This window comes from Spermophilus citellus (assembly GCF_964194105.1).
Source record: "Spermophilus citellus genome assembly, chromosome: 7".
NCBI classification, from domain to species: Eukaryota; Metazoa; Chordata; class Mammalia; order Rodentia; family Sciuridae; genus Spermophilus; species Spermophilus citellus.
The window spans coordinates 74,141,421-74,167,481 of record NC_138188.1 but is presented as its reverse complement, the minus strand read 5'-3'; the positions used below and the strand labels follow the sequence as shown (position 1 = coordinate 74,167,481).

The window sequence follows — 26,061 nt, the reverse complement described above, 5'->3', positions numbered from 1 at the left end:
CACACAACCCTGTCCCCCACAACCCCCAAAAGGATTATAATTCATGCCTATTGCCATATGATTTACCTATGGAAGAAACAGACTTTCTACTGACTTGAAGTTTGGCCATATGAAAAGCTTTTGCCAATGGAATGTCATGACACATTGCTCATTGACAAAATGCTTCACAAATTTCTATGAGCTCTTCTGATCTTTTTGTCTGTCATGAAAATTGTCCAAGTCCCACATAAGGGTTCTTCTTCAGCATGGGACAAGAAGACCCTTGGAGCAGAACCTTGGCTGACCCACAAAATATAATGTACAAGTAAGAAATAAACTTATGCAGTCTTATCATTTTTTTGTTTACAGTAAAAGTGATGAATACATTGTTTGTGGACCATTTCTTTTTCTTTCAGTTCTTTTAAGTCAAGCTCTTCCAAACCACAAGCTCTGATTTATGAGACAACTGTTACTGCCATGAGCTTCAAATGCCTATTAAACAAACATTGTGGAATTTCCACCTTCTTTCTTCTGAGACAGGGAAGGAAATGCAGTAGCTGCCTGAGAATATAAGACCATGAATAAAGAACATGAATTTTATGTGTGCATGCAGAGCTGGAGGGTGGGGTCCCTCAGTTAACTTTTTCAGATTTTTATCTTGACATGCAAAAATGCATACAACCATGAAATTTAAAACTTGAAAACTCCAAGACATGTATTCTTCCTGCAGTCAGGGATTTTATAGAGCAGATCAACTATCTCTTTAAGTAATTAAAATGTAAGGCAACACATGTTGTGTATCATCAAGGTGTGTAGGAGCTTATGGAAGAGGCCTGGAAGAATAGGTAGAATTTGGAAATGCAGTAAGAGGGGAGAAAAAAACATTTTGTACTCAAAATATAGATCAAGCTAAATCACTGAGGTGGGAAAGTTAGTGTCATGGATGGTACCCTTGAGTAAAGGTAAGGAACTGTGGGAGGCAAGAATGGAAAGGCAAGCAGTGGTCCAGTCATTGTCCTAGTTCAAAAGTGTGGATTGTGAAGTTCTACCACTGGCTAAAGCCATATAGAAAAGGTGCTGCAAAGTGGATTTCAGCTGCATTTATTTATTTTTTAAAGCAATGTGGCCATTTAAAAATCGGACACATAAAGTATATGTACATACACAGTTGGAAAAACAATTCAGTTGATAGATTACTCATCCCAAAAGGCCATCATTGTACACTAGCTGTGCATGTTTGCTAAACAGTTATCCTTACTTATAAAATGATTGCTGATTTGTTTCTGGTATTGGATATGGCATGATTCTGCCAAAGAAAAAGCCTTGATTTTTTGCAGAAATTTGCCTAACACTAGAGCACATCTTACTAAGATCTCCTTGGCATTTTAATGATGAAAACAGCCACACAACAGTGCAATATACTTGACACTATCAAACTGTACTCCTAAAATGGTAAATTTATGTTTAGTTTACCACAGATTAAAAAAAAAAAAATAACCAGCACATCTTGACATGCTGAAGGTACTAAAAATGGTAGAATTTTATAGCTGGAACTCCTCAGCTCATTTAGAATTTTAGAGCTGGAATGCCAACCCCGAAGATATCCAAGTCGGCAATGAGAGAGATGCAGTATCCCAGCGTTAGTCAGTCTCTTTCCTGGTTCTTCCTGCCTGGCGGGTGAAGCTCCTTTGTTCAGGAGAAAAAGTGTCCAACAAGTCTTGCTCACTTTAGCGCAGGGGAGAGAGAGGGCAGGTGCGTGGGTTCTTGTGCGATGGGAGGCCACCATACGGGCAGCTGCGCTCTTCTTCCTCCATCCCGGGGCGGAAGTGCGGAGAGGCGTAGTTTAAAGGTTTTGTCGCAGCAGAGTCGTGGACATTTTAACAGCTCCACTCCACCACTTTAGCCGACCACCAGCAGGCTGAGGGAGAACTGTGATGAAACATGTTTGGCCTTCGTAAAAAAGAGATGAAAGTTGCAAAAGCTCTGCCCAGGCTTCAGCTATGAATCAACTTTCCAGGGTCCACGGTGAACAGCTCTTAGGAGTTGTCGGCAGAGTCGGGCAGTGGTGCACCTTTTTTCTTGTACAGTCTCAGTGCTAAGCCCCCGAACTTGCGGTTGAAGCACTTGCCCCACGCCCTGGCGGTGGCCAGGGATGCTGAAGCCGCGATCCTAGTCGTCGCCGTCGCCGCCGTCGCCGCCGCCGCCGTCTTCCGTCGCTGCCGCTGGGCCTGCTCCGTCAGGCACATGCGCAGTTGCGACGCCGACCCGGCGCCCTCAGTCTCCTCCTCCGCCGCCTCCCGGTTCCGCAGTCACTTCCTGCAGCTGTTTCCCTGTGGGTAGGGTTGGACTGACTTTTGACAGTCAGCCTTCAGCTGTGGAGGGGGCTCGGCGGCCGCGAGCGGAGAAAGTTGCTCCGAACAGAGGCGGGGTGGAGCCGGGTCGAGCCGGGCGCGCAGGGCTGGCGGCAGCGGGCGTCCCGGACGGACGCGGCGCCGAGACTGCCGGCGCGTCCCGGGGGTTCCGGTAAGTGCGGGCGACTGGGAGCCTCAGGGCGTTTAGGACGATCCGGGAGCACTGGACTAGAGGTTCCTTTTTCACTCTGTCTTTCCACCTGCCTTCCACGTGACGGTGCCTGGACTGCTCTTATTTATCCGTTTGTTTTGAGCATTTCACGTGTACTATTTGGATCATTTGTGCTTGTAGCTGCCTTGGCCCTTGCACTAGTCCTCACCCGATGGGAGTCGGGGGATTCCATCTTTCGTGATGGCATCCTTAGGGGATTGAGGGGGGAGGTGTGTGTGTGTGTGTGTGTGTGTGTGTGTGTGTGTGTGTTCGTGTGTGTGCATGCACATCTCAGGAATGTGAGGTGTATGTGGGCGATGCTGAGGTATCTGTAGCTTTGATTCACTTGTGTAAACGGTTCCCTAGGATTCGGAACCGACATAGCTGAGACTGGAAAACATTTGCCCGTTTACCAAGGCCTCTTTTCCTCCCAGTTTCCTTCGTTCTTTTGGGTCTTGCTTATATGACATATCTTGCCTCTGCTGATCGTTTTTCTGGTTTCCTCGCTTGTATTCTTATTGCTGCGTTCTCATGACCTTTGAGCAATGCTGCCCTGACTTTCCCTCGTTTCCAGAATTCCCAGTGACAGTCTTCCCCAGTTTGTTGAGTTGTCAGAAACCTGTTTCTGTATTCTGTTCTCTTTCCTCTGTGGATTTCTCCAAATGAGAAAGCGATTGAGTTCAATACAGTATGTGAAGAGTAGGCCCCAGTCCAATCATGAAGACTCAGTATGTTACAATAATTCGTTTTCTTTAAACAGGTATATTGTGGAGCTTTGATTTTTTTTTTAGTGTCCTCTCAAAACCTTTACCAACTAGGACATTAACCACCATAAATCCATCGTTTATGTGACTGCAAGCATCAAATTGAATGGTTTTTAAGATCTAAGGAATAGCTATTTATATCAGCTTTCAGATTAGTCTCTCTTAAACCAATGCAACAGTCGAACGGATCTGAGTCACATATGTTTTGGGTCTTTATATTCCATCATTTGCGCATTCACCAAAGGCTTGGTTTTATTTTAGATTTGTAGTTTTTGCTAATTTTTGTTTACAAATGCAGTAATACTTCTTTCAGTCATCACATAAAGCTCTTTCAGAGGAGTTGATTTTATGTCGATTGTTAAATATAACAGAAGAATTAATTTTGGAATAGCTAGCTACTCTTTAGACATGATAAAAAATGCAATTGCAGGTAAGTCTGTGCTTGGCAAGACTATTTTTTTTTTAATTCCACTCCTCTGGAAGGAAGCTTTTTGTATTTTTGTGCCTTGAAGGGCCTTTATTTTGATGGAAACCTGTAGATAACATCGGGGGGAGTCACATACTAGAGTTTCCTCCAGTGGAAGTGAGCTTTTATAAAACAAGTCCAGACTTGTCTCAACAATTGGTAGCATTTGATTTTCTGTCTATATTGCTGATTTTCTTTATACGAATGTTTGACACCCTTCTATACCTTTTCTCTTAAGACCCAGCTGCATGTTTATGGCAACTTAGCATCAGTGTGACTGTACACATTGGCTAGGTAACCTTTAACATAATCAGTTATTATAATTAGGTTGTCAAACTTTTAAAAAGCTGGTCATTGTCTCTTTAGTTTCCCTTTCAAAAATATCAATATCCGTCTTTGCTTTTTGATTGTCTTTGCTTGATTTTTAATAGAGAGAAATAGTACCATTATAGAGAACCTGATGTTTTAGACATTTTAAATCTGTATTGCTTTTTTTTATGTTCCTGGAGATATGGGAAGCATACTCCTGCTTGTGAGTCAAATGAGTATTACTTTTCTAAGTTATGATTAATAAGAAGTATTATTAGATTATATGATTTTTGCATTTTGTCTTTTACCACATTAGTTCCCACTTACAGTGATTTCTTCTCCTGCCCCCAGACCTTGAATTTAGTATAAAAGTTGTTACTTAATTACAATTTCTCTTTGATATATATTTATTGAATTTGATAAGACATACTGTTTTAACTTTTCAAAACTTGATTCATTTTAGAACATCTATACTGCCATACATATACATTTCATCCTGATGGAAAATTCCAGCAGCTAAAAATAGGTATATTCTATTGACCAAGAAAAGAGGTGTTAATAGTATTGAGAGTGGAGGGAATTGTAGATTTTGAAATAAGGATTCTAATTTGGGTTAATTAGAATCTTGGGAACTCAAAAGGGTGTACCCATGATTCATTTTGAGATAGTCAGAATTAAGATACCATCTGGGTGGGAGGCAGGAGAAATCATGGATAAAGATTGAAGAGAAAGTGGACCATTTTGGGTCTTTTCTAAGGAAAATAGAGATTATCAGTTATTTCGTAAGATAGGGGAAAGAAATTGTCTGAAGACTAAGAAACTTGAATTATGATAGAGCTTATTATAGTGTGATTCATTATTCCATTGGACATTTACCAATGTGGCTACCTTGTTTTCTGCACATAGTTTACCTCTTGAAGGAGGTATATATGAGATGGTATCATCAACTACAGGTAGCAGTCTGAGGGGTGACTGATGTGGCCTGGAGAAAGCAGGCCTGGCTATGGGGGACAATCCTTTGAGTTGTAGCTTGCTAATTATTTCCCTTGGAGAAACACAGGACCAGTGATGCCAGATCATCCTTTTATTACACAAAACCACAGATCTCTTGATTTTTAAGTATTGACAACTAATTCAATTTTAAAAATGAAAGCAAAACAAAACACCGTATTCCAAATAGCACATCTGTGGCTCTATGTGGCCCACAAGCTGTTTGTTTCAACCTCTGCTCTAAGGAATCATTAGCTCAACTAAATAAATATTGCTAGTTGAATACTTTCTTTTTCTTTTTTGGTACTAGGGATTCAACTCAAGGGCACTTAACAATATCCCCAACACTTTTTATTTTTTATTTTGAGACAAGTTCTTGCTAAGTTGCTTAGGGCTTTGGTAAGTTGCTGAGGCTGCTTTGAACTTGTGATCCTCCTGCCTCAGCCTCCCAAGTTGTTGGGATTACAGGCATGTGCCATTGAGCCTGGCTAGCAGGCATACTTTCTATTTATTACTGTCACATTTTAATTCTGGGTTATTCCTACAGCTGCTTGGTATTTGAGCTAGTTGTGGAAGTGCTTTAAGGATTCTCAGAAGTGATACTCTTTTTTCTTTTTTTTTTAGTCTTGACATCATTTGGATGGAAAAGAGATATTTTCCAAGATCTTAGCCATTTTTTTTCTTTTTGTCTATGCATAATTGTCATCCAGAGTGCCTGAGGGAAGGGGTCTGGATGAGGTGACCTTTGATGTCCATTTCAGCCATGTGATTTTTAGATTTAATTAGCCATGGATGCAATGCTATTAATGTTCACAGACTAGAGGGACGGACAGCAGTTGGAGCTGTGTTAGGGAAAATAAAGCCAAATCTATAGAACCATTCTCAGTGGAAGAGCTTCGTGTCAATGTGAATGAACTAGCAGGGAAAGTTTGCTAGATGAAACAAAAGGAAAGAGGTCCCAAAGATGGTTTTGAAGAAGTAGGGGAAAGAATCAGATGATGATGTCATTTATATATCTTGTTGCTAAAGTCTCATTTTTAACTGTTTTTTGTTTGTTTGTGTTTGCTGTTGATTTAGATTTGAAGACTCAACTACTTATCGCCTATTGGATTATGCCCACAGCTTTCCTACCCAATGATCCTCTTGCAACAGGCGGGGCTTCCTCCACCTAAGCGACCTTCATCCTCTCCTCCTATGTCAGTGGCCACCAGGTCTTCAGGAACCTTGCAGCTTCCACCACAGAAGCCTTTTGGGCAAGAGGCATCCTTGCCTCTGGCTGGGGAAGAAGAATTACCTAAGGGAGGGGAGCAAGACTCTGCCCTGGAGGAGCTATGTAAGCCCCTGTACTGTAAACTCTGTAATGTCACCCTGAACTCAGCACAGCAAGCTCAGGCTCATTATCAGGTAAGGGAAACTCAGGTATTCAGGCTCTGCCTATTTAAGCACTTGCTTTTCCACATAAGACTGACTATGGAAAATCATGAAAGCTTAGAGAAACAACTAAGTATTTATTTGTTTGACTAATAATAATAATGTTCCTATATAAACATAAGTATCATTTTTCATACAATGATTCTCAACTGTTTATACTAAGTGGCATTTGGTAGTTGACAAGTCTTTGTGAGCAAATGTAAACCTTTATGCTGATGTTTGAACTTGTGGTTCTAAGGACAACATGATGTGCCAAATTCAATTCAGTGGAAAATCATTTAGACGCTAATTCAGTTTGCATCAGTTGAGGTACTCTCTCCATATTATTCTCTTGCTTTCTGTTTTTGACTTCAGCTCTTCCTATATAACCCTAAAGAAAACACAGATGTCTTTGTAGTGAGAATAAAATGACATTGGAGTATTGAGCCCTGTTCATTCTCATTAGTATAAACTGATTTAAGATTTAAGCTTTTACCTCAATGTAGAATGGAGATTGGATTTTAAAGGGTACCATTACCTAAGAGCAAATGTGAGATTAAATTTTTACTAGAAAGAGAGGATATAGTATTTATTTTTATTCTAGGTTGTTGACTGTATGAAATTATATAATCTCTTTTTCTGGAAAAAAGTGAAGTGGGCACTAATCTAGGCCAAACCCCACTGAGTGGAGATTATCTTCTGGGCCATCATTGATTTGACTATCTGTTTTCTCCATGAATGTCTCTAGCAGTCAGACATCTTGGTAGAAAGCTGGCTGTGAAAAAGGTATTTCTTCTACTCTGATAGTATAACTTTCCCTGGTTTGATTTTTTTGTTTGCTGTGTAAATCTTTTGTTTTGATCCCAAAGCCTGGACAATTGTTTCACTTTGTAATTGTGCACCAGAAGTATTCTGATGGTGAATTGTTTTCTGGGGATTTAGGAGAAGGCATGATATGTAGCTTCCCTGGAGCTCCCATTGTTTTGGTTTGTTTTGCCCTTAGTGACAGAGTTGAGTTGATTCTCTCTCTCTAATCTCGGCCTTGTCATCCTTGGTTCATAAAGGCCTCCTCTGGTCTTTGTTTTTCTTTTTTTTACATTTTATTTTCCTCCATTTCTGTTCTTACTCCCTTGGTGTATCACTCCCTAACACAATGGGTTTGATATAGGGTCTTTCTTTGTCTGTCAAGGAATCTGTTAGGACGACTAATCACAAATTCAAGATTTCACGTTAACTTTCTTCTTCATTTATTTGTGTGGGATGTTCAGTTTTATAACCTGAGGCTCATTGTGAAAAATCAAGCCTGAATTCTAACGTTTTGGGTTTTGGTTATATAAAGCCCTTACTAAATCATTAATGGGAGCTAATCATTAATGTGTCATACACATAATTACCTTTTAAGAAAGAGTAGTTTATTTTGATGAAGGAAAACTCTTGGGCAATATGTAATTTTGTATGCACATACCTCTTATCCTTTTTCTCCAGCATAATTTTTTGATTCTATAGACAGTGATGGATGCTCTGAGTTATGCATAGACAGAATTCAGCTTAATGCAAGATTATTGGATTATAAAGCTTAAACTAGATAAGAAACAGCTTTTTTTAAATGTACATTTTTGTGTGTGTTTGCTCTAAGTTTTTTATTTGACAAGATATGTAATTACACTTAATTTTATTTCCATCAGTTATGCAGTGACTAAAAAATTAGAAAATAAGGGAAGAAGAATTTGACAGATTCAATAATCAGAATTTTTAAGTGGAAAAGTTAGAGGGGCAGGATGGCTTGTCAGAAGGGACAATTCAGTGAGCCAAACAGTAGGGTAAAAATAAAAGCAAAAAGGAGAGACAAGTGAATTTTAAAGGAGAAGGTTTTTGTTTTGTTTTTAAACGGAGAAATCAGGGTGGAGAAGTTTATGTATAAAAGTACAAAGCAATTTCATTAGAGTAACATGGAAGAAAGCTAATGCTAGAAGTGAAATCTAGATTTGCATTTAATGGAATTGGTCAGGATGAAGGAGTATGGATTCTAGAGTAGATGAGAATCAAAGGACCAGAGCTTGAGCATAACCTGGAGGTGGGCTAACCAACAGGAAGGAGAACATGGAAGGTGAGCCTGGGGGGGGGGGCATATCAAGGATTGCATTAGTAGACGGTGACAACAACTGTAAAACAGAACAGGGTGGTTTAGGATTAAATGAGATAGTGGACATAAAATTTTATTTGAAAGCTAAAAAATCTACATTGTAATTTTAATACAGAGTGATCATAAATCCATTATTCAGTTATGCACAAGATAAAAGTGGTCACATGTCAATCTGTTTATGAGCCAGAAACTCCTTCATGTAAAGTGATGAAACACTGTGATTATATTACTGAAAACTTTTTAGTTAATAACATTATTGAAATCCCAAAGTTTCAAATTTCCATGGGTATTGTAAGCAACTGGTGTTTCTGTATTCCATTCCCATAATCTGGGGCACACTGTGGAAACTCCTCCATAAATACTTCCCTTTAAGCTTACTACCATTTTCCCCCTGACATCCCTATGTCTCAGTCTGCTGCTGCCTTATCAATGAGCTGGATATATCCTCACACATATAGTTTTATTCCCAGAACTTTTACAATATGGTCAGGCTTCAGAACATCTTCAACTGTTGTTTTATTTTTTAATGAGATTATTTAATTTTGCAGTCTCAAAATCATGGCTTTCATTATAATTTAATTTAAAGTCAAATTTTTTGGAGGAGAAACATGTCTTCATTTTATTAAAATCTGTCTGTATGCTTCAGGTACTTAGGGCAAGCCTGGCATGGAATAATATAACACTGTTTCATTAGCATAAATACCCAGGGGAAGAGCTGCTTTAAGATGGAAGGTTATTAACAGAAATAAAAAAGCAAAAAGCATGGACAACGTTTCCTCAGGCATCCACAATTGAAAGGCAGACACTGTTGTCTGCTAATTTGCATGTCCATATGAAAAATAAGTAGTTACTCAAAGTGCATTTCTAAATTTTGTCATAAACATACATTTCTCAACAAAGCCCATCATTATGTACAACTACAATGCACCAATAAAAAAATGTGGAAAGAGGGCTGGGGTTGTGGCTCAGTGGTAGAGCGCTCGCTTGGCACACATGAGGCACTGGATTCGATCCTTAGCACCATATAAAAATGAAATAAAGGTATTGTGTCCACCTACAACTAAAAAATATATTTAAAAAATGTGGAAAGAGAAAAACCCCATACATTTCTATATATAAGACCTAGTATCAGATAACAACCTGTTGAACTATCTAGATTCATTAGAAAGAGAGACAGGACACAGGTTAAAAAAAGTAGTTGTAGAATTATGATGCTGAATGTAGTGGTCTTAATTCATAATGTAAAGAATACAATTTTCCCCCAAATTTAAAGTGTTGATTTAGGCACATACATTGTAACAGGGATTCCCCAGTTTGGATGGAATAATCAGTAACTCTAATCTCAGCTGATTTTGATGTTTTCAAAATTCTCCCTTACAATGAGCAAGGGGAGGATGAGTGGAGTGGGGGTAGGGGTGCTTAGGGGAGGTAAAAGGAGGGAGGAACAGGGACTGAAATGGAGTAGGTCAGATTTCTTGGATGTATGATTTTATTGGGATGAACCCAGCTACTGTGTGTGTGTGTGTGTGTGTGTGTGTGTGTGTGTATAATGCTCTAATTAAAAAAAGGAAATAAGGAAAAAAGATATAAGAATTATTAAAAAAAAAACTTCCCCCATCCAAAGGAACTTGCAGTGGACTGAGAATTATCAAAATGTACTTCAGATTTGTTGTTTACAAAGCACAAGGGGCATATATGCTTTGAAATCTGACAGATTTGGGCTGCAATCTGGGCTCAGCTACTTTAGGCAAGACATTTAATCTCTATTCATGTCTATAAAGTAGGGGTGATTGTATTTCCCTTGCAGGGTTGTGAGAATTGTGTACTTTATATTAATAAATACTGGCTGATTAAAAGAGATACCTCTTGTTTAGAGTGTTTTGGTCTGAAAGGAACTAAAATTCATTTCATCTTGTAGCTTTAGAAGGACATAAAAGAAGGCACACAGCTCTCTTAACTGTTGTTACTACCTCGATAGGAATTGTATCAACCAGTAAAACCTGACCTCCTTGGTCGTCCTCCAGAGATACTCCTCTGGAGCCAGATACCAGGTTACCTTAAAAAAATAATGGAACCAACAGATGAGGTAACATAAAATGACTCTCAAATGTAAAAGGAATTTCACCCAGACCAGCGGCCTCTCCACTTAGTCTGTTTACTTTGTTTTATTGAAGTACACTTCCACATTACTTAAAGGAAGACTCCATATAAATGTACATTGCAGCATCTCTCTCTCTCTCTTAAATAAAATGAGGGAGTAATAGGAAGTAAATTTTTCTGAACACTTATGTTTCCTAAGGTAAGTCCTTGTCGGTTCTATTGTATTGCTGTCGCAATGACCGGTTCTGTAAGCTCGCCCAGCCCTGGCTGAGTTCATGTTAGGGATTGAAGCGCTACGGTTCCCCCCCCCCACCCCCCAAGTTGGAGTTTAGCAGCTTTCTGCCTCATCTTCAGAGTCTACCCTATCTCCTTTCTTTTTATTTCAGAAGAATAGTGTTATAGTTTGGATGTCAGTCGTCCCCCAAAAGCTCACCTGTGCAAGGTTCAGAGAAGAAATTACTGAATTTCAAAAGCCTTGACCCCATCAGTGAATTAATCACTGGATGGGATTAATCTAGTGGTAACTGAAGGCAGGTGGGGTGTGGCTGGAGGAGGTGGAGCATTGGGGGCGTGGCTTTGGGGCTATACATTTGTATCTAGCAAGCGGAGGTCTCTCTCTGCTTTCTGGTCATCTTGTGAGCTGCTTCCCTCTGTACATTCTACCGCTATATTGTTCTGCTTCACCTGGAAACTTGAGGAATAAAGCTAGTTGTCTGTGGATCGAGACTTCTGAAACCGTGAGCCCTCAAATAAACTTTTCCTTCTCTACAGTTGTTCTGGTTGGGTCCTTGTAATCATAGCAGCGAAAAAGCCGACTAACACAAATAGATATCCCTTCTTTTGTCCACGTTTGATTTCTTACGCTGCCCTCTGAATTTCATCACCTCTTTCATCGCAGTCAAATCAAAATCATGTCCAAGTCTCTTCCATGTAAGTTAAAATGGCAATGGCGACTTTCCCTTTACTTGTAATCCCTCCTGTTATAACCTTTTTCTCTTCTCTTTTTTCCTTAAAGTTTGGTCACATGTAATTGTTCTTTTCCAGTCTTTATTTCTGATTCCCCAGCACACTATCCTATAGTGTGCATTACAATATGCCCCAAGTGGTCTGAAGTCATCTGTGGTCCTACAAGCCAAAATCTAGCAGTTTTTCACCTCTTGACAATTTTCTCGTTAAAAAAATTTTAAAAAGTGTTTCTACTCAAAATAATGTCTGTGGAACCAAAAGTTTATAATGAAAAGCAGTAATTACCTCTTCTCCTTTCTCTACACATTCCTTATCCTTTTCTTTCTTTTTCATCATTCTGTTCTTCCTTCCGCCTCCCAACTTGGGTTGGCTCTGGTTTCACTTTGACATTATGAAGATTGATAACATTTTGTCTAGTCTACAATCAAATTAAGTTTTCCATGTTCTTTTGGCAGGTTGGTTCCAGTTGTTAAAAACTGACAATTAAATTTTGCATTATTCTGGGTAGGGAAATATTGTTCACTGCAAAGCTGTTTCCTTCCCTGTTTTTCTAGTTGCATGATGCCATGGTACTCAAAAGAGATGTCAAATGTGTAACTTTTTGGAATGTCTCAATTGCTTAAAGTCATATTAGTTTAATTCGTATGTGAACTATAACTTTGCAAAAGCTGTTTTTCCTCCAGCTCCTGGTACTTTTTTGAAAAATAGCAAGAAGATCTTATGCTTTTTTTTTTTTAAAGTAATACCTTCTTAACTTTTTAATCGTTTACAACCCATTGATTTCCTGTTCTAATTTGGACAAGTTTTTCTATATTTTCTATATTTGAATCCTGATTCATTGTGTAGCTTTTTGTATTCCTAGAGTTTTTAGTTGTTTTACTTATCTTTTTTTAGTTGTTTTTCTCTTTTAGTTGTTTTACTTCTTTCCTCTTTTTTCTGCCCCCCCCCCCCCCCCCTCAGAATTCCCAATCATGATCTCTTTTGCACGGAATTTCCCTTTATCTTAGATGCCTCTGTTTTCTTGCTCCCATTTTTCAGTGGGTAGTGCTGTGGGTTTGCTACATACACAGTTGTCAATTTTGTACATTCCTTCATTGCTCTTTGGAATGGGTCACTATTTTCTCATTATACTTCTTTTATTGTTTGTCTTTTTAATTGTGTTTTGTTGGAGTGCATCTTCACATGACTTAAAGGAAGAAAGAATAAATATAAGTGTATATTGTAACATATATCTCCCGTAAATAAAATGGAGGAGGAATGCAAAGTAGATTTTTTCTGAAATCTTATATTTCTAAAAAAATGTTGTGTTATGCCTTTGTATTTGACAGTTTAGTTTTAGATTAACAATTATTTTTTGTCTTAAAGGCTACTCCATTTATGTGTGTTTGTATTTTAATTATCTAATTTTGCTGAGGGAAATCTTATTCTGATTCTTATTCTTTTTTTTTTTTTTTTGAAGGAGGTAAAGAGGATTGAATCCTGGGGTGCTCTACCATTGAGCCACATCCAGCCCTTTTTATTTTTTATTTTGAGACAGGGCCTCACTAAATTGCCAAGGTTGGCCTCAAGCTTATGATCCTCCTGCCTCACCTCAGCCTCCCAAGTAGGTGGAATTACAGGTGTGTGCTATTGTGCCTGGCCTGATTTATTCTTTTATAGGTGACCTGCTTTAGTTTTGTGTCCTTTTTTGTTTGTTTGTTTGTTATTGTTGGTTTGTTTTTCAGTAAGCTTTTTGTCTCTTTTATCCCTGGAATCTGAAATTTCACATTGATGGATGTGTCTAGGTCCTTTTTCACTTCTGTTCAGCTGTAGTAGAAACTTTCAATTTGTATACTCCTGATTCTCTCAGCTCTGGGGACTTAGCTAATGTCCTCTTTCTATTTTTTTTTCTTTCTCTTTCTGGAAATCTTACTATCTCTAGACCTGTTGAATTTTTCCTCCTCTCCAGCTTACTGAAGAATAATTGATGGATTTATTTATTTTTACCTAGTAGACTTTTTTATCCATGGGGGATATATTCCAAGACCCCTGACAGATTCCTGAAACATATACCAAACCCTTTATATGCTATGTTTTTTTTTTTTCATATGCATACATACACAAATTAAATGACTTTTCCATCTTTACTAAGCCCTTATGCACTGTGGCTACAACTTTTGCAGTTTGAATGTGACAGCAACACTAGAATGCATTTCTTTTCCCTCCACAATTTCATGGGTGAATTTATCATTGCCATAGACATTAGCAACCTCAGTGTATGATTTTTTTTTCCTCCTCTGAGAACTTTCACTTTAACTTGTCACTTAAAGAAAGTACTTTACAGTTTCTCTTTGGCATTTCTGAATCATCAATATCACTAGGTTTTCCATTGGGGGCCATTATTAAGTAATATAAAAGATACTTTTTGCAATGAAGTGACAGTTGATAACCTGTACAATGTCTTCTAAATGACTAAAGGGTGGTGGCGTAATCATGGATATTCTGGATAAAGGGATGATGATTCACAATCAGAACAGGATGAAGCAGTATGGCATGAGATTTTACCACACTACTCAGAATGTTGCACAATTCAAAACATATGTATTTTTACTTCAGGAATTTTCCGTTCACTATATATTGAGGTAGAACCATGGGTAACTGAGATTGTAGAAAGCAAAACTAAGGCATAGGGGGACTACTGTATTGTTTGTCTCTTCTCTTTATAGTTACTATGTTGTTTATTTTAATTTGATGTGTTTTTGACTTCTAATTCTATATTGAATTTTTAAATTTTGACAATCATATCTTTAATTTTTGAGGATCTCTTGATGTCTTAATATTTCTTTTTTCCTTAGGATATTAAGGGCATGAAACTCATGACTTTGGGGTCAGACTAGCATTAACTTTGTAGTCTTAACTACCTGTTAGATGTATAATGTTGGAAATATTTCTTAACCTGTTTCTGCCTATCGAAAATGATGATTTTGACAATGATGATGATACTATTCATATCTGAAAGTCAAATGCATAATGCATTTTAAAAACAGTTTTTATACCTGAGGTAGTCCTTAATACCGTTGAATGGTCCCAGGAGGCAATAGAGCATGGTGGCATGTATTCTGGAACCAGATTGTCCCCCACTGTACCATTTATTTGTGGCTTTGGGTAATTTTTATCTAGCTTTTTAGTTTGAATTATTGTAGACTTACAAAACAGTTCCAAAAATAGGACAAAGTCCAAAAATTTCTGTTTGCACATCATTATGATTCCCCAAATATTAATACTTTGCATAACTACAGTAAAATTATTGAAGCCAGGAAATTAATGCAATAATATTATCTAATCTAAAAGCTATTTATATCTCCCCAGTTATCTACTAATGATCTCTTTGGTTCCAATAACCAATCTATAATGAAATTTTGTATGTCATTTTCATGTTTCCTTTAATTTGGACAGGTCCTTGGTTTTTCTTTTCTTTTTTAAAAATTTTATCACTTTTTAAAAATTTGTAATTTTTAGTTATAAATGACAGTTGAATGTATTTTGACATCATAAATCTTCATTTTTTTTTGATCTTACAGTTTTTGGAAAGTTGTTTTGTAGAATGTCTCAAACCTGGCCTTGATTAAATTCAGGTTATATATTTTTTGGCAAAAATATTACAGAAATACTATTGTGTTCTTTCTAGTCCATCACATCAGGAAGAACCTGAGGTAAATATGTTGCCGTACTAGCGTTACTAACTTTGACCACCTGACTAAAGTGTTACCTGCAAGATATCTCCTTTTTTAAAGTTACTGTTTGCTTTTTGTTTTGAATAAATATCATATGGAGTGATACTTTGAGTCTATGGGAACATTTTATTTCTTTGTTTTATATTCACAATCTGTTTTTTTCCTTTTTCTTTCTGGTACTGAGAATTGAATGAAGAGGTGCTTTTTTTTTTTTTTTTTTAATCCCTGAGCTACACCCACAGCCCTTTTTATTTTTTAATTTTGAGACAGGGTCTCGCTAAGTTCTGAGGCTGAGCTCTAACTTGAAATCTTCCTGCCTCAGCCTCCTGAGTCACTGGGATTACAGATATGTGCCACTATGCCTAGCAGTATTTTATTTCTTATCATATTTTTGCTCAGAGATGATTCTTTTTTTTTAAATCTAATTTTTAATTAATTATATTTTGGTACTGGGTATTCAACCTAGGGGTGCTTAACCACTGAGCAACACCCCCAATCTTTAAAAAATATTTAAAAAGTTTTGAGATAGGGTCTCAACTAAGTTGCTTAGAGCCTCCCTAAATTGCAAATGTTAATCTTAAATTTGCCATCACCTGCCTCAGCCTTCCAAGTATCTGGGATTACAGGTGTGCCACCATGCCTAGCTCAGTGATGATTCTTATTACAGTGGTGTTTGCCAAATGGTGATTTTTCTGTTTTGATCTTTCCCCCACCCTCATTTATTTGTTTGAATTTTATTTTAAGAAAGAATTTTTCCTTTTCAACATTCATTTATTTATATCATCATAGATGCCTGGATTTTTATTTTATTCTAGGGATAATATATTCTGTTACTGTTATTGTTTATTTTGATGCAATAGAGTGCCCCAGGTTTTACCAGTGTGAGTCCCTGCAGGCTGATGTTTCTGTGTCCTTGACATGTTTCCATAATTTTTTGTGTACTTCCTTAATTTCTAGCAATACAAAACATTTGGGAATCTTCTTGTGCTTTCCCCTATCAGCCATTTCTTAAGTAGTCATGATAGGAATTGGAGAATGAATGATATTTAGAAACTCAAATCTAAGTGTTGTTTCCTTTGGTACTGGAAGATCATCATTTCTAGATCTTCTCAGTGAACAGAGCTAGTAAATATGTCTTTACATCTACATCTATATCTATCTATGTGTACCTGTATGTAAAATAGATTTCAGATGGACACTTACAATTTCAGTACAAAACAACAGTATATTCATTTTAGCATTCCATCTTTTCTTATGTGTAAGTACTTTGATAATGAGAGATCTCAGTTTTCATTATTCACAAAATACATGCTTCCTCATATACGTTCAATGCACATGTAGTAGTTTGGCAGTCAATAATCCATACCCCTGAGAAAAGCAAATAATACTAGCCAGAGGATAGCATTGTATACTGTTCTTTTTGTTTTTATCACTACAATGTGCAGTCAAATCTTGTTTTCTAAAGTTCTTAGTTTACAAAGGTTGGGATTGCCAGGGTTCTTCCTTGTAGTTAGTATTTTTTGTTTGGTGTTTAATAAGTGTCCTGTGGGAAGATACTTTAAGACTATATGAAAATGTTCATGGTATTTTTTTTTCTCTGCTCCTTCAGTGTGCTTGTTAGTCATTCTGTTCATGTAGTTAGGATTGTTTGCTTTTGTCTGTGTTTCACATTGTGTTCCACTGTCCTCCTTGATTTGATTCTTTTTTTAAACTCTGTAAAATAGTAATATAGTTCTATAGTTCAAAACTATATTAAAAAATGTATTCTTAGCCAAGCACAGTGGCACATGCTTGTAATCCCAACAGCTTGGGAGGCTGGAACAGGAGAATTGCAACCAGCCTGGGCAACTTAGCAAGACCCCTTCTCAAAATGAAAAAATAAAAAGGGCTAGGGATGTGTCTCAGTGACAGAGAGCCCCTAGGTTCAGTCCCCAGTCCCTCAAAAAGAAAAAAAAGTTCACTCAGAGACGTGTCATACCTGACCATCCCTTGCAGTCCATTCTTTTTTTTTTTTTTATTCAAATACTCTTTTTTTAAAAAAATTTGATTTTATTTTTTAACTACATGACAGCGGAATGCATTACAATTCTTATTACATATATAGAGCACAATTTTTCATATCTCTGTATATAAAGTATGTTCACACCAATTCATGTCTTCATACATGTACTTTGGATAATGATGTCCATCACATTCCACCATCATTACTAACCCCCTGCCCCCTCCCTTCCCCTCCTACCCCTCTGCCCTATCTAGAGTTTTTCTATTCTTCCCATACTCCCTTTCCCTACTCCACTATGAGTCAGACTCCTTATATCAGAGAAAAAATTCGGCATTTGTTTTTTGGGATTGGCTAACTTCACATTATCTTCTCTAACTCCATCCATTTACCTGCAAATGCCATGATTTTATTCTCTTTTATTGCTTAGTAATATTCCATTGTGTATATATGCCACATTTTTTAATCCATTCATCTACTGAAGGCATGTAGGTTGGCTCCACAGTTTAGCTATTGTGAATTGTGCTGCTGTAAACATTGATGTGGCTGTGTCCCTGTAGTATGCTGTTTTTAAGTTCTTTGGGTATAGACCGAGGAGAGGAATAGCTGGGTCAATGGTGGTTCCATTCCCAGGTTTCCAAGGAATCTCCACACTGCTTTCCATATTGGCTGCACCAATTTGCAGTCCCACCAGCAGTGTATGAGTGTACCTTCTTCCCCACATCCTCGCCAACACTTATTATTGTTTGTCCTCATAATAGCTGCCATTCTGACTGGAGTGAGATGAAATCTTAGAGTAATTTTGATTTGCATTTCTCTGATTGCTAGAGATGATGAGCATTTTTTCATATATTTGTTGATTGATTGAATATCCTCTTCTGAGAAGTGTCTGTTCAGGTCCTTGGCCCGTTTGTTGATTGGGTTATTTGTTTTGTTGTTGTTGTTGTTGTTAAGATTTTTGAGTTCTTTATATACCCTAGAGATTAGTGCTCTATCTTATGTATGAGGGGTAAAAATTTGCTCCCAAGATGTAGGCTGTCTATTCACCTCACAGATTGAGAAGAAACTTTTTAGATTGATTTCATCCCATTTATTGATTCTTGGTTTTAATTCTCCTTGCAGTCCATTCTTAATCCCCTAATATTTATGTTTAAAAATTACTTTTCTCTCTTATTATTTAATGCTTTAGTATATGATTTGTCAGTTATTAATGGCATACCAGCTATTGCCTACTGCAGAATTGATGAGTTTATTCTATTTTCCTTTTTCTTTTTCAATTTCCTGCTGCATTATTTCCATTGTGTCACAATTTGTAAGATTCAGACATTAATCTTTCACTCTTGTCCCCAGGTTTTAATTAGTCTTTGATCTATAATTATGTATCAGAAAATACTGTGAGCCTTTTAATGGAGGTTTTGTTAGTCATTTTTTTGTTGAATGAAGCTCTTATGGATTCCTCAAGAAGGACTCGAGAGCAGTGAATTTCTAAGCTCTTATATGTTTAAAGCTATTTTTTTCTAGTCTTGATCTTAAAATACAGGGACAATTGATGGGCTAGAAAATCTTGGTTCACCTTTTCATTAAATTTTTTAAAAAGGTTGCCCCTTGTCTTTTTTGTGTACATGATAGTAGAATCCATTTTGAGAAAATTATGCTAGCATGGAATATATTACTCTAATTAGGACTCCATTCTTGTGGGTGGGCACAATGGTGGGATTAACTTAAGTATTTTCATATGTGTACATAGGAAAATTATGTTAGATTTATTTTATTCTCTTATTGTGTAGATTGTGGATGTCATTCTAATTCTTTTGTCTACAGAACATGAGAGTTTCTTCTTTTTTCTTTGAAGTCTTCTATATTTTCTAAGATAGTTCCCAGATTTGATTGTGCTGAGCTAATCTTTCTAGATATCTGGTATGCCTTTTCAGTATGTAGATTCAAGTCTTCATTTAGTTTTAGAAAATTTCCTTGGGCTATAACTTTAAGTTTTTAGTTCTGTTTTGTTGTTTTATTTTTCTCATCAAGAACATCAGTTCTTGAGAATAAAAATTGTATCTTCCTGATAGATATTTCCTGGGTATTAAATGAAATAGTACGTAGGCAGTGCTTGGAACACTGCCTGGCATGTAAGTACTCAAAGTTTCATGTTACCATTATTACCATTGTCAGTATATTATAGGTGCAAGGTATGCTTGAATACTAGAGGGATCCTGCTTTGGGAATAAAACACCCAATAAAACACATTTTGTCTAAATGTGACCATTGGCAGCAGTATTGTGTGTCTCATCTTCATTTTTATGGGCTGTGATCCTATGGCCATGTTCTCAGCATCTGATCATCTATTTGTCTGTTAGTGACTTATTCCTGTTGTCATGCAAACAAGCCTAAATAAAACCCATTTTAAAAAAATCTTCCACTGACCCTCATTTCTCTCTTTATACCTTATTTCTCTGTTCCCTGCCACAGTAGATCTCTTACATATGTGGGATTTTTTTCTCTATATACCAGCCTATACTTGTTTCTACTCACAGTTCCTATACATTCTTTAAAAACTCCATATAACTTTTAAAAATTTTTATTGATTCTTTTTAGTTACATATGACAGTAGAATCATCTTGACATAATTATACAAGCATGGGATATAACTTGTTCTAATTCAGCCAGTACCTCTCCTTCCACTTCTCTCTCCACCTCTGCCCTCTTCTCTCTATTGATCTTTCTGCCATTTACCCATAGTGTTTTTTTTAAAATTAATTTCTTGAGGGTGTACACAATGGAGAGATTCATTGTGGTATGTATGTTCATATAAGTATGTAGGAAAAGTTGTGTCACGTTCATTCCCCTGTCTTTCCATATAACTTTTTATCTCTCACCACTCCACAGAAATGATACTAAGGCCAATTTTGACCTTTTTCTTTTCAAATCCAAATAGTAATTTGTTCTGATTTTCCTCAGCACTGGTGAATCACTTTTTTATTATTATTGTTTTTTAAATTATTTTTTGCCATCTTGCTTGAGGAGTACCAATTATTCATTCAGTTGAAGTCCCCATATATCTCTTCCTAGTTGTGTCATCTCCCACACCCCTATATGTAGTTGCAATGCTGAATTGATATTATTGTTCCCATAGTTTAATTTTTTTTGTACATTAGCTACAAAATGTGTTTGACTATTTAATGTGTAGTGTTATTTTTCATGTTTTAAAATCCCATTTTAAATTATTTGTACATCTTTTTCTGTAACTTGCTCTTTTTAGTAATCATTTTGTTATGACAGTCATTTATGTTGCCATGCATGCTCCTTGTGTGCCACTATACTGATCCATTTCACAAATAGACTATAATTTAGCCATTATCCTGTGCATGACCATTTAAATTATTTCTGTTGTTACAAACAATTCTAGACACATTCTCATAGTTGTCTCCTTGTGCATGTTTCTCTTTGGCAATGCCTAGAAGTAAGTTCTTCCTTGGTTATAATGTATCAAACTAGATAGTTTTCTTCCCAAACAGCCTGTTCTAGGCTTCCATAATGCCCTCTTGCCTGATGTTCATCTTTAGTTGTAAGCTGGGCATTCTCAGTTTCATTTTTTTGGATGCTCATTCTTTCTCATACTCTACATGGTAGAGTTTTGTCCTTTGTACTCTTTATCTCAAAATTGACCTTTAATCTCTATTTGACCTGTGTAGGTGATTTTTTTCTTCCATTTACATGATTTTAAATAATATGTGTATCAGTAGCTTCTCCAGTTCTATCCCTATCATGACCTCACTCCTGAACACTAGGTTGGGCTCTTTGGACAATGAGAATCATCTTTGACTTAACTTGGCCCAATGGACATCTGAACACCCAGATCTTCTCCACATCCAGATCTTCTCCACACAACTGGAGGTTTCTCATTCTTTAGCTTTTTGCTCATGTGTCTCTACAGAAAAGCCAAATATCTTTCAACCCTACCCTCCTCTGCTGTTTTTCTATAACATCATCCTGTTTTATTTTCTGCAGAGCCATTGTCAGTCACATCATCTTTTGTTTATGTATATATAATCTGTTTTCATTCTTGGGAAAAGTTTCCTGAGGGCAGGGACTTTGTGTTTAACATTTTATCTCCATTTCTTAGGACAGTGACCAGCACATAGGGAGAAATCAGTAACTATTTAACTCTATTGTCCTTCTCCAAATCTGTGGAATCAAATTCCTACCAGTTTTAGAAGATTCTGCAAACTGCTTTAGCCTTCACTTCCTCGGTGCTAACCAACCTTGTGCACAACATCCAGATATCCTGTGATGGATGTTTTAGTTTCAGTGTGTTGACCCAGACTATCTTCTTTTCGATACTACTTTTGTCTTAGTCCATTTTTCTAATGCAATAACAAAATACTTGAGGCTGGGTAATTTATAAAAGAAAGAGGTGCTAGCATCTGTTCAGCTTCTGGTGAGGGCTTCTTGTGCTGCATCATAGCATGGAGGAAAGTGGAAAGGGGAAGCCAGTAACAAGAGCACATGAGTGAGAGACTGATGGGAGGTGCCAGGCTTGCTTTAGTACAGCTGCACTGGAGGTAACTAAACTCCATACCTCATTAAAAAATATTTATTAGATTTTTACCTTCTTCACAGATGTCAGATCTTTCTCTCTCATCCAGCCATTATTTTCCTACACACCCTCATTTTGTTCATCTTCTCATTTCACTTTCAAAAACGTTTGTCTATTTCCTCTCCGTCTAGGTAATCTATTTTGGTTCTATGTCTTTAAATATCATGTACATGCTAATAATGCCTTTTCAGTCTAACCTCACTCCCAAGTTCCAGTTTGGTTCTAGGCTTCCATGATAATACATTGTCTGTTTTGCCTTACTTGATGGGCCAGGCATTATCAATCTCATTTTCTGGACATTTGTTTTCTATCACACTTAATTGTAGTATCCAGGGCTTAGTCATTGACTTTCTTTATCTTCCCAGCTTCCAGCTTTGGTCTGCTCTGATTTATCTCCCTGATCTCAGGATGATGTTTATCAAATGCAATCCAGTCCTGGTACTGCTTTGCCTACAGTCTCTCAGAAGTCCCCTGCTGCCTCAAAAGTTCAAATTCTGTATTAGGAACAGAACCACTGAGGATGCTTCCTATCTCAACCCCTACCCCCTCTCCTAAGGATCCTGAAGATCCTCTCTCCTGAGACTTCTCAGTACAGCATTCAGGACCCTTCCTCAGATCACAGTTTTCTTTCCCTTTCAACTCTTTTACTGCCGAGTAAATTTTTACTCATTTAAAAAGACAACTCAATGTCCCCCTTTCAGGGAAGCCTCTGACACATTTCCGGTAGAAGTAAGAAATTCCTTCTCTGTTTTCCTACTAGTTTTTTTTTAATGATCTCTATTATGATATTTGATTCATTGATATAGCTAATATGTATTGATTGCTTGCTGTATGTTAGAAAGTGTTCTATGCATCAGAGAAAGAAGAATAAACAAGATAGACAAGGTCCTTATTTTCAAGGAGTCTACATTTTAGACGGGAGGAAAGATAAAAAATAAGTAAACAAACCATATTTTAAATAGTGTTAAGTGGTGTTAGAACAGAATAAAATCAGATAATGTGGTAATCTGATGGGGATGGGGAGTGTGTGTGTGTGTGTGTCAGAGATACACACACACACACACACATACAAGGGAGGAATGGATGTGACACTTGAGAGTCAGTGAGATATGCTGTTTGAGTTGAGACTTCAAAGATGAAAAGGAGCCAGCCATACGGAGATCTGAAAGAGCTATATTCTATGGAACAACAAGTTCAAAGGCCCCAGAACTAAAATGGGGTTGGCATCTCTGAGGACCAGAAAGTAGGCAGTAGCATAATTAGCAGGGAAAGGGGCACTGTATGGCATAAAATCTGAGAGATGGACAGGACCAGGATAGATAGGTAGGGCCTTATAAGCAAGGCTTGTCAATTTTAAGCGTAGTAGTGAGAAGCCATTGAAAGATTTTGAGTGAGTGAGCAATGTGACCTGATTTCTGTCTAGACTTATCACTGTAGTTTATAATGAGGGTTATAAGGAGTCAGGATTGATAACAGACTAGATAGGAGTTGTTGCTACTGCAAGTGAAGAGCATTGGTAGCTTGGATTATGGGGGTATACTTAATGTCTGTGGGGAGAAGTGGAATAATTTGGGATATTTTTTGATGATAGGCTGACAAGACTTGCTGATAGATTGAATCTGTTGGTTTTAGGGAAGGATGGATCTAAGAAAAGAACTCCTTGGCTTTTTTTGAGTAACTGGGTGGATGGCAGTACCTTTATTGATATGTGGATGAGTGATGGCAGTGGTGGTAATGAGAAAGTTCTGTGGGGAAGGAATACAAAGTTTCATTAAAATGGATATGCCTCCTAAGATTTCAAAGTGTGAAAGGCAATAATGCAATTGAGACATGGTTCTGAAGTTCAGGGATAGAGCTGGATAATTTAAGAAGTTATTGACTTATTCATTACCTTTTAAAGGTGTGGGGCTGGGTAAAATAACCTAGAATTGGAGTACAGATGGAGAGAGAAGGTGACCAGGTGTAGGACCTTCAGTGCTGTGGAGTTGAAGGTCTGGTAGAAGACAAGAGATGGAGAGATAAGGAGGAGCCACAGAAGACAGAGGACAATGAGAAGGTTATTTCAAGGAGAGAGGATCAACTGTGTCATGCTGCTTAGAGTTCAAGATGGAAGCATAGGTGGGACCATTAGATTTGACTCTCTGGATGTCACTGTGGTGGGAGCACAGCTAGGGCATTTGGGCATAAGATGAAACCTAGATCATTAATTCATTGCTATGTGTCTGTTTCTTCTAGTCCTGTTTATTCCTAGGGTTTAGCCTATAGTAAATGGTAAATTGATGTTTGCCTGGAGGTTTGAACTTTACAGTCTGGTTTAATAAATAATATGCTGGTTTACCCTCATTTAGAGTGCTTTTGGACCATTGACCTTTTCCAGTGTTTTCATTAGTTCAAGGGATAGAATCATGTAAATAATTACTTAAGCAAAACATAATAAGAAAAGTAAATCCATTTTAAGAGGTTCAGAGTGCCTCCTAGAGCCATCATGCTGTAGTGAAAAAGAGCCACGCTTTGGATTCAGAGATCTGCTTCAAGCTTTAGCTCCCTGCTGTATCTTCCTGAAGGGGTCTGTGGGCAAGCCCCCCAATTCCTGTAGATAGAAGTTCCTTAGCTTTCATATATGGATAATATCAACAAATTCCTCTGTAGGATTTTTTTGTGAGCAGCAAATGAGCTCATGCATATGAAAGTCCCTTGTAAGTAAAAAGATAATCTGTAAGTACTATTTTTTTGGTAAAAAGAATTGGAATGTCTATTTTCATTACTCACTTCTAAAGTAGATTAGATCAGTGTATCATAAAGTTCATATTTAAGCAGTGGCACATGAATGGCAACAAGTTGAAGGAGGACATAGATCACTGGACAATGTTGACACTTTTTTGGAAACATGTAGGAAATCAATTTTTTGGGGGCTTTGTTCTCTTACTTTACCCAGATAAATTCTTTTAAATCCTATTATACTTCAAGATCTAGCAAGCAATTCTAGCTAGTAGTCTGACTACTCCAGTGCTGTGTATATATGAAGAAATAACATGTAGTTACTATTGCTTGTATTTTTTTTCTTGAAGTGAATACAATAACTAAATTTATATTTTTTCCTCATGGTGACTACTCATTTTATTTTTACTTCTAGGGTAAAAATCATGGTAAGAAACTCCGAAATTACTATGCAGCCAATAGCTGTCCTCCTCCTGCCAGAATGAGCAATGTGGTGGAGCCTGTAGCTACCCCAGTTGTTCCAGTCCCTCCACAGGTGAGACACATGAGTCAGGGTGAAGTGGCATGAAGAAGCTGTTGTATGGTCATGAATGGTCATGAATGAAGTTTGTTGTCCATTTGTCTACCAGGATAGAAATATTCCTGAAATAATGTCCTACTTGGTATTTGTAACAACTTATCCCCCTCCTTCTCCTCCTCCTCCTCTTCCTCCTCCTCCCCTCCCTCCCCCCCAACACTTAACCACTGAGCCATATGCCCAACCCTATTTTTTAAAATATTTTTTAAATTGTTGGTGAACCTTTATTTTATTTATTAATTTATTTATATGTGGTGCTGAGACTCGAACCCAGTGCCTTACACATGCTAGGCAAGCCTCTACCACTGAGCCACAATCACAGCCCCACAACCCGGTTTTTAGTTTTTTTATTTTGAGACAGGGTCTCACTAAGTTGCTTAGGGCCTTGTTAAGTTGCTGAGGCTGGCTTTGAACTTGCAATTCTCATGACTCGGCCTCCTGAGCCACTGGGATTACAGGTGTGCACCACTGCACCTGGCGGTATTTGTAACTTCTTGAACTATGTGCTGGTTTTAATGAACACCAGATGTGAACTTGGAGGTTTCTCATTGGCTTTGGTTGTGATGCATGAGATGATGAAACAGATATTGTTTCATGAGTATTTTTCTATCTATTTCTCAAAATTATGGGTTAAATGATTCTGTATGTCAACACTATGTCCTGTATGAAAAGAGAAACAATTGATTTCTGTATTGTAGTTAATTCCATTTATGTTATATTGTCTTCCAGTTGCCCTTGTTATATTTTGTCTTCAGGTTGCCCTTTACT

The 26,061-nt window shown here is 37.4% G+C and overlaps 1 protein-coding gene across 2 annotated transcripts in view; it reads left to right on the top strand.

The window, feature by feature from the left end:
* Positions 1–1,072: 1,072 nt before the first annotated feature.
* The window catches only part of ZMAT3 (zinc finger matrin-type 3), a 36,807-nt gene continuing 11,818 nt past the window's right edge, over positions 1,073–26,061 (top strand). For both annotated transcript variants that reach the window (XM_081300601.1, XM_081300600.1), the window contains exons 1-3: positions 1,073–2,502; positions 6,148–6,474; positions 25,132–25,251. In XM_081300601.1, coding sequence (XP_081156727.1) covers positions 6,205–6,474; positions 25,132–25,251 — 390 coding nt within the window. In that variant the 5' untranslated portion in view covers positions 1,073–2,502; positions 6,148–6,204. The remainder of the gene's footprint in view (positions 2,503–6,147; positions 6,475–25,131; positions 25,252–26,061) is intronic.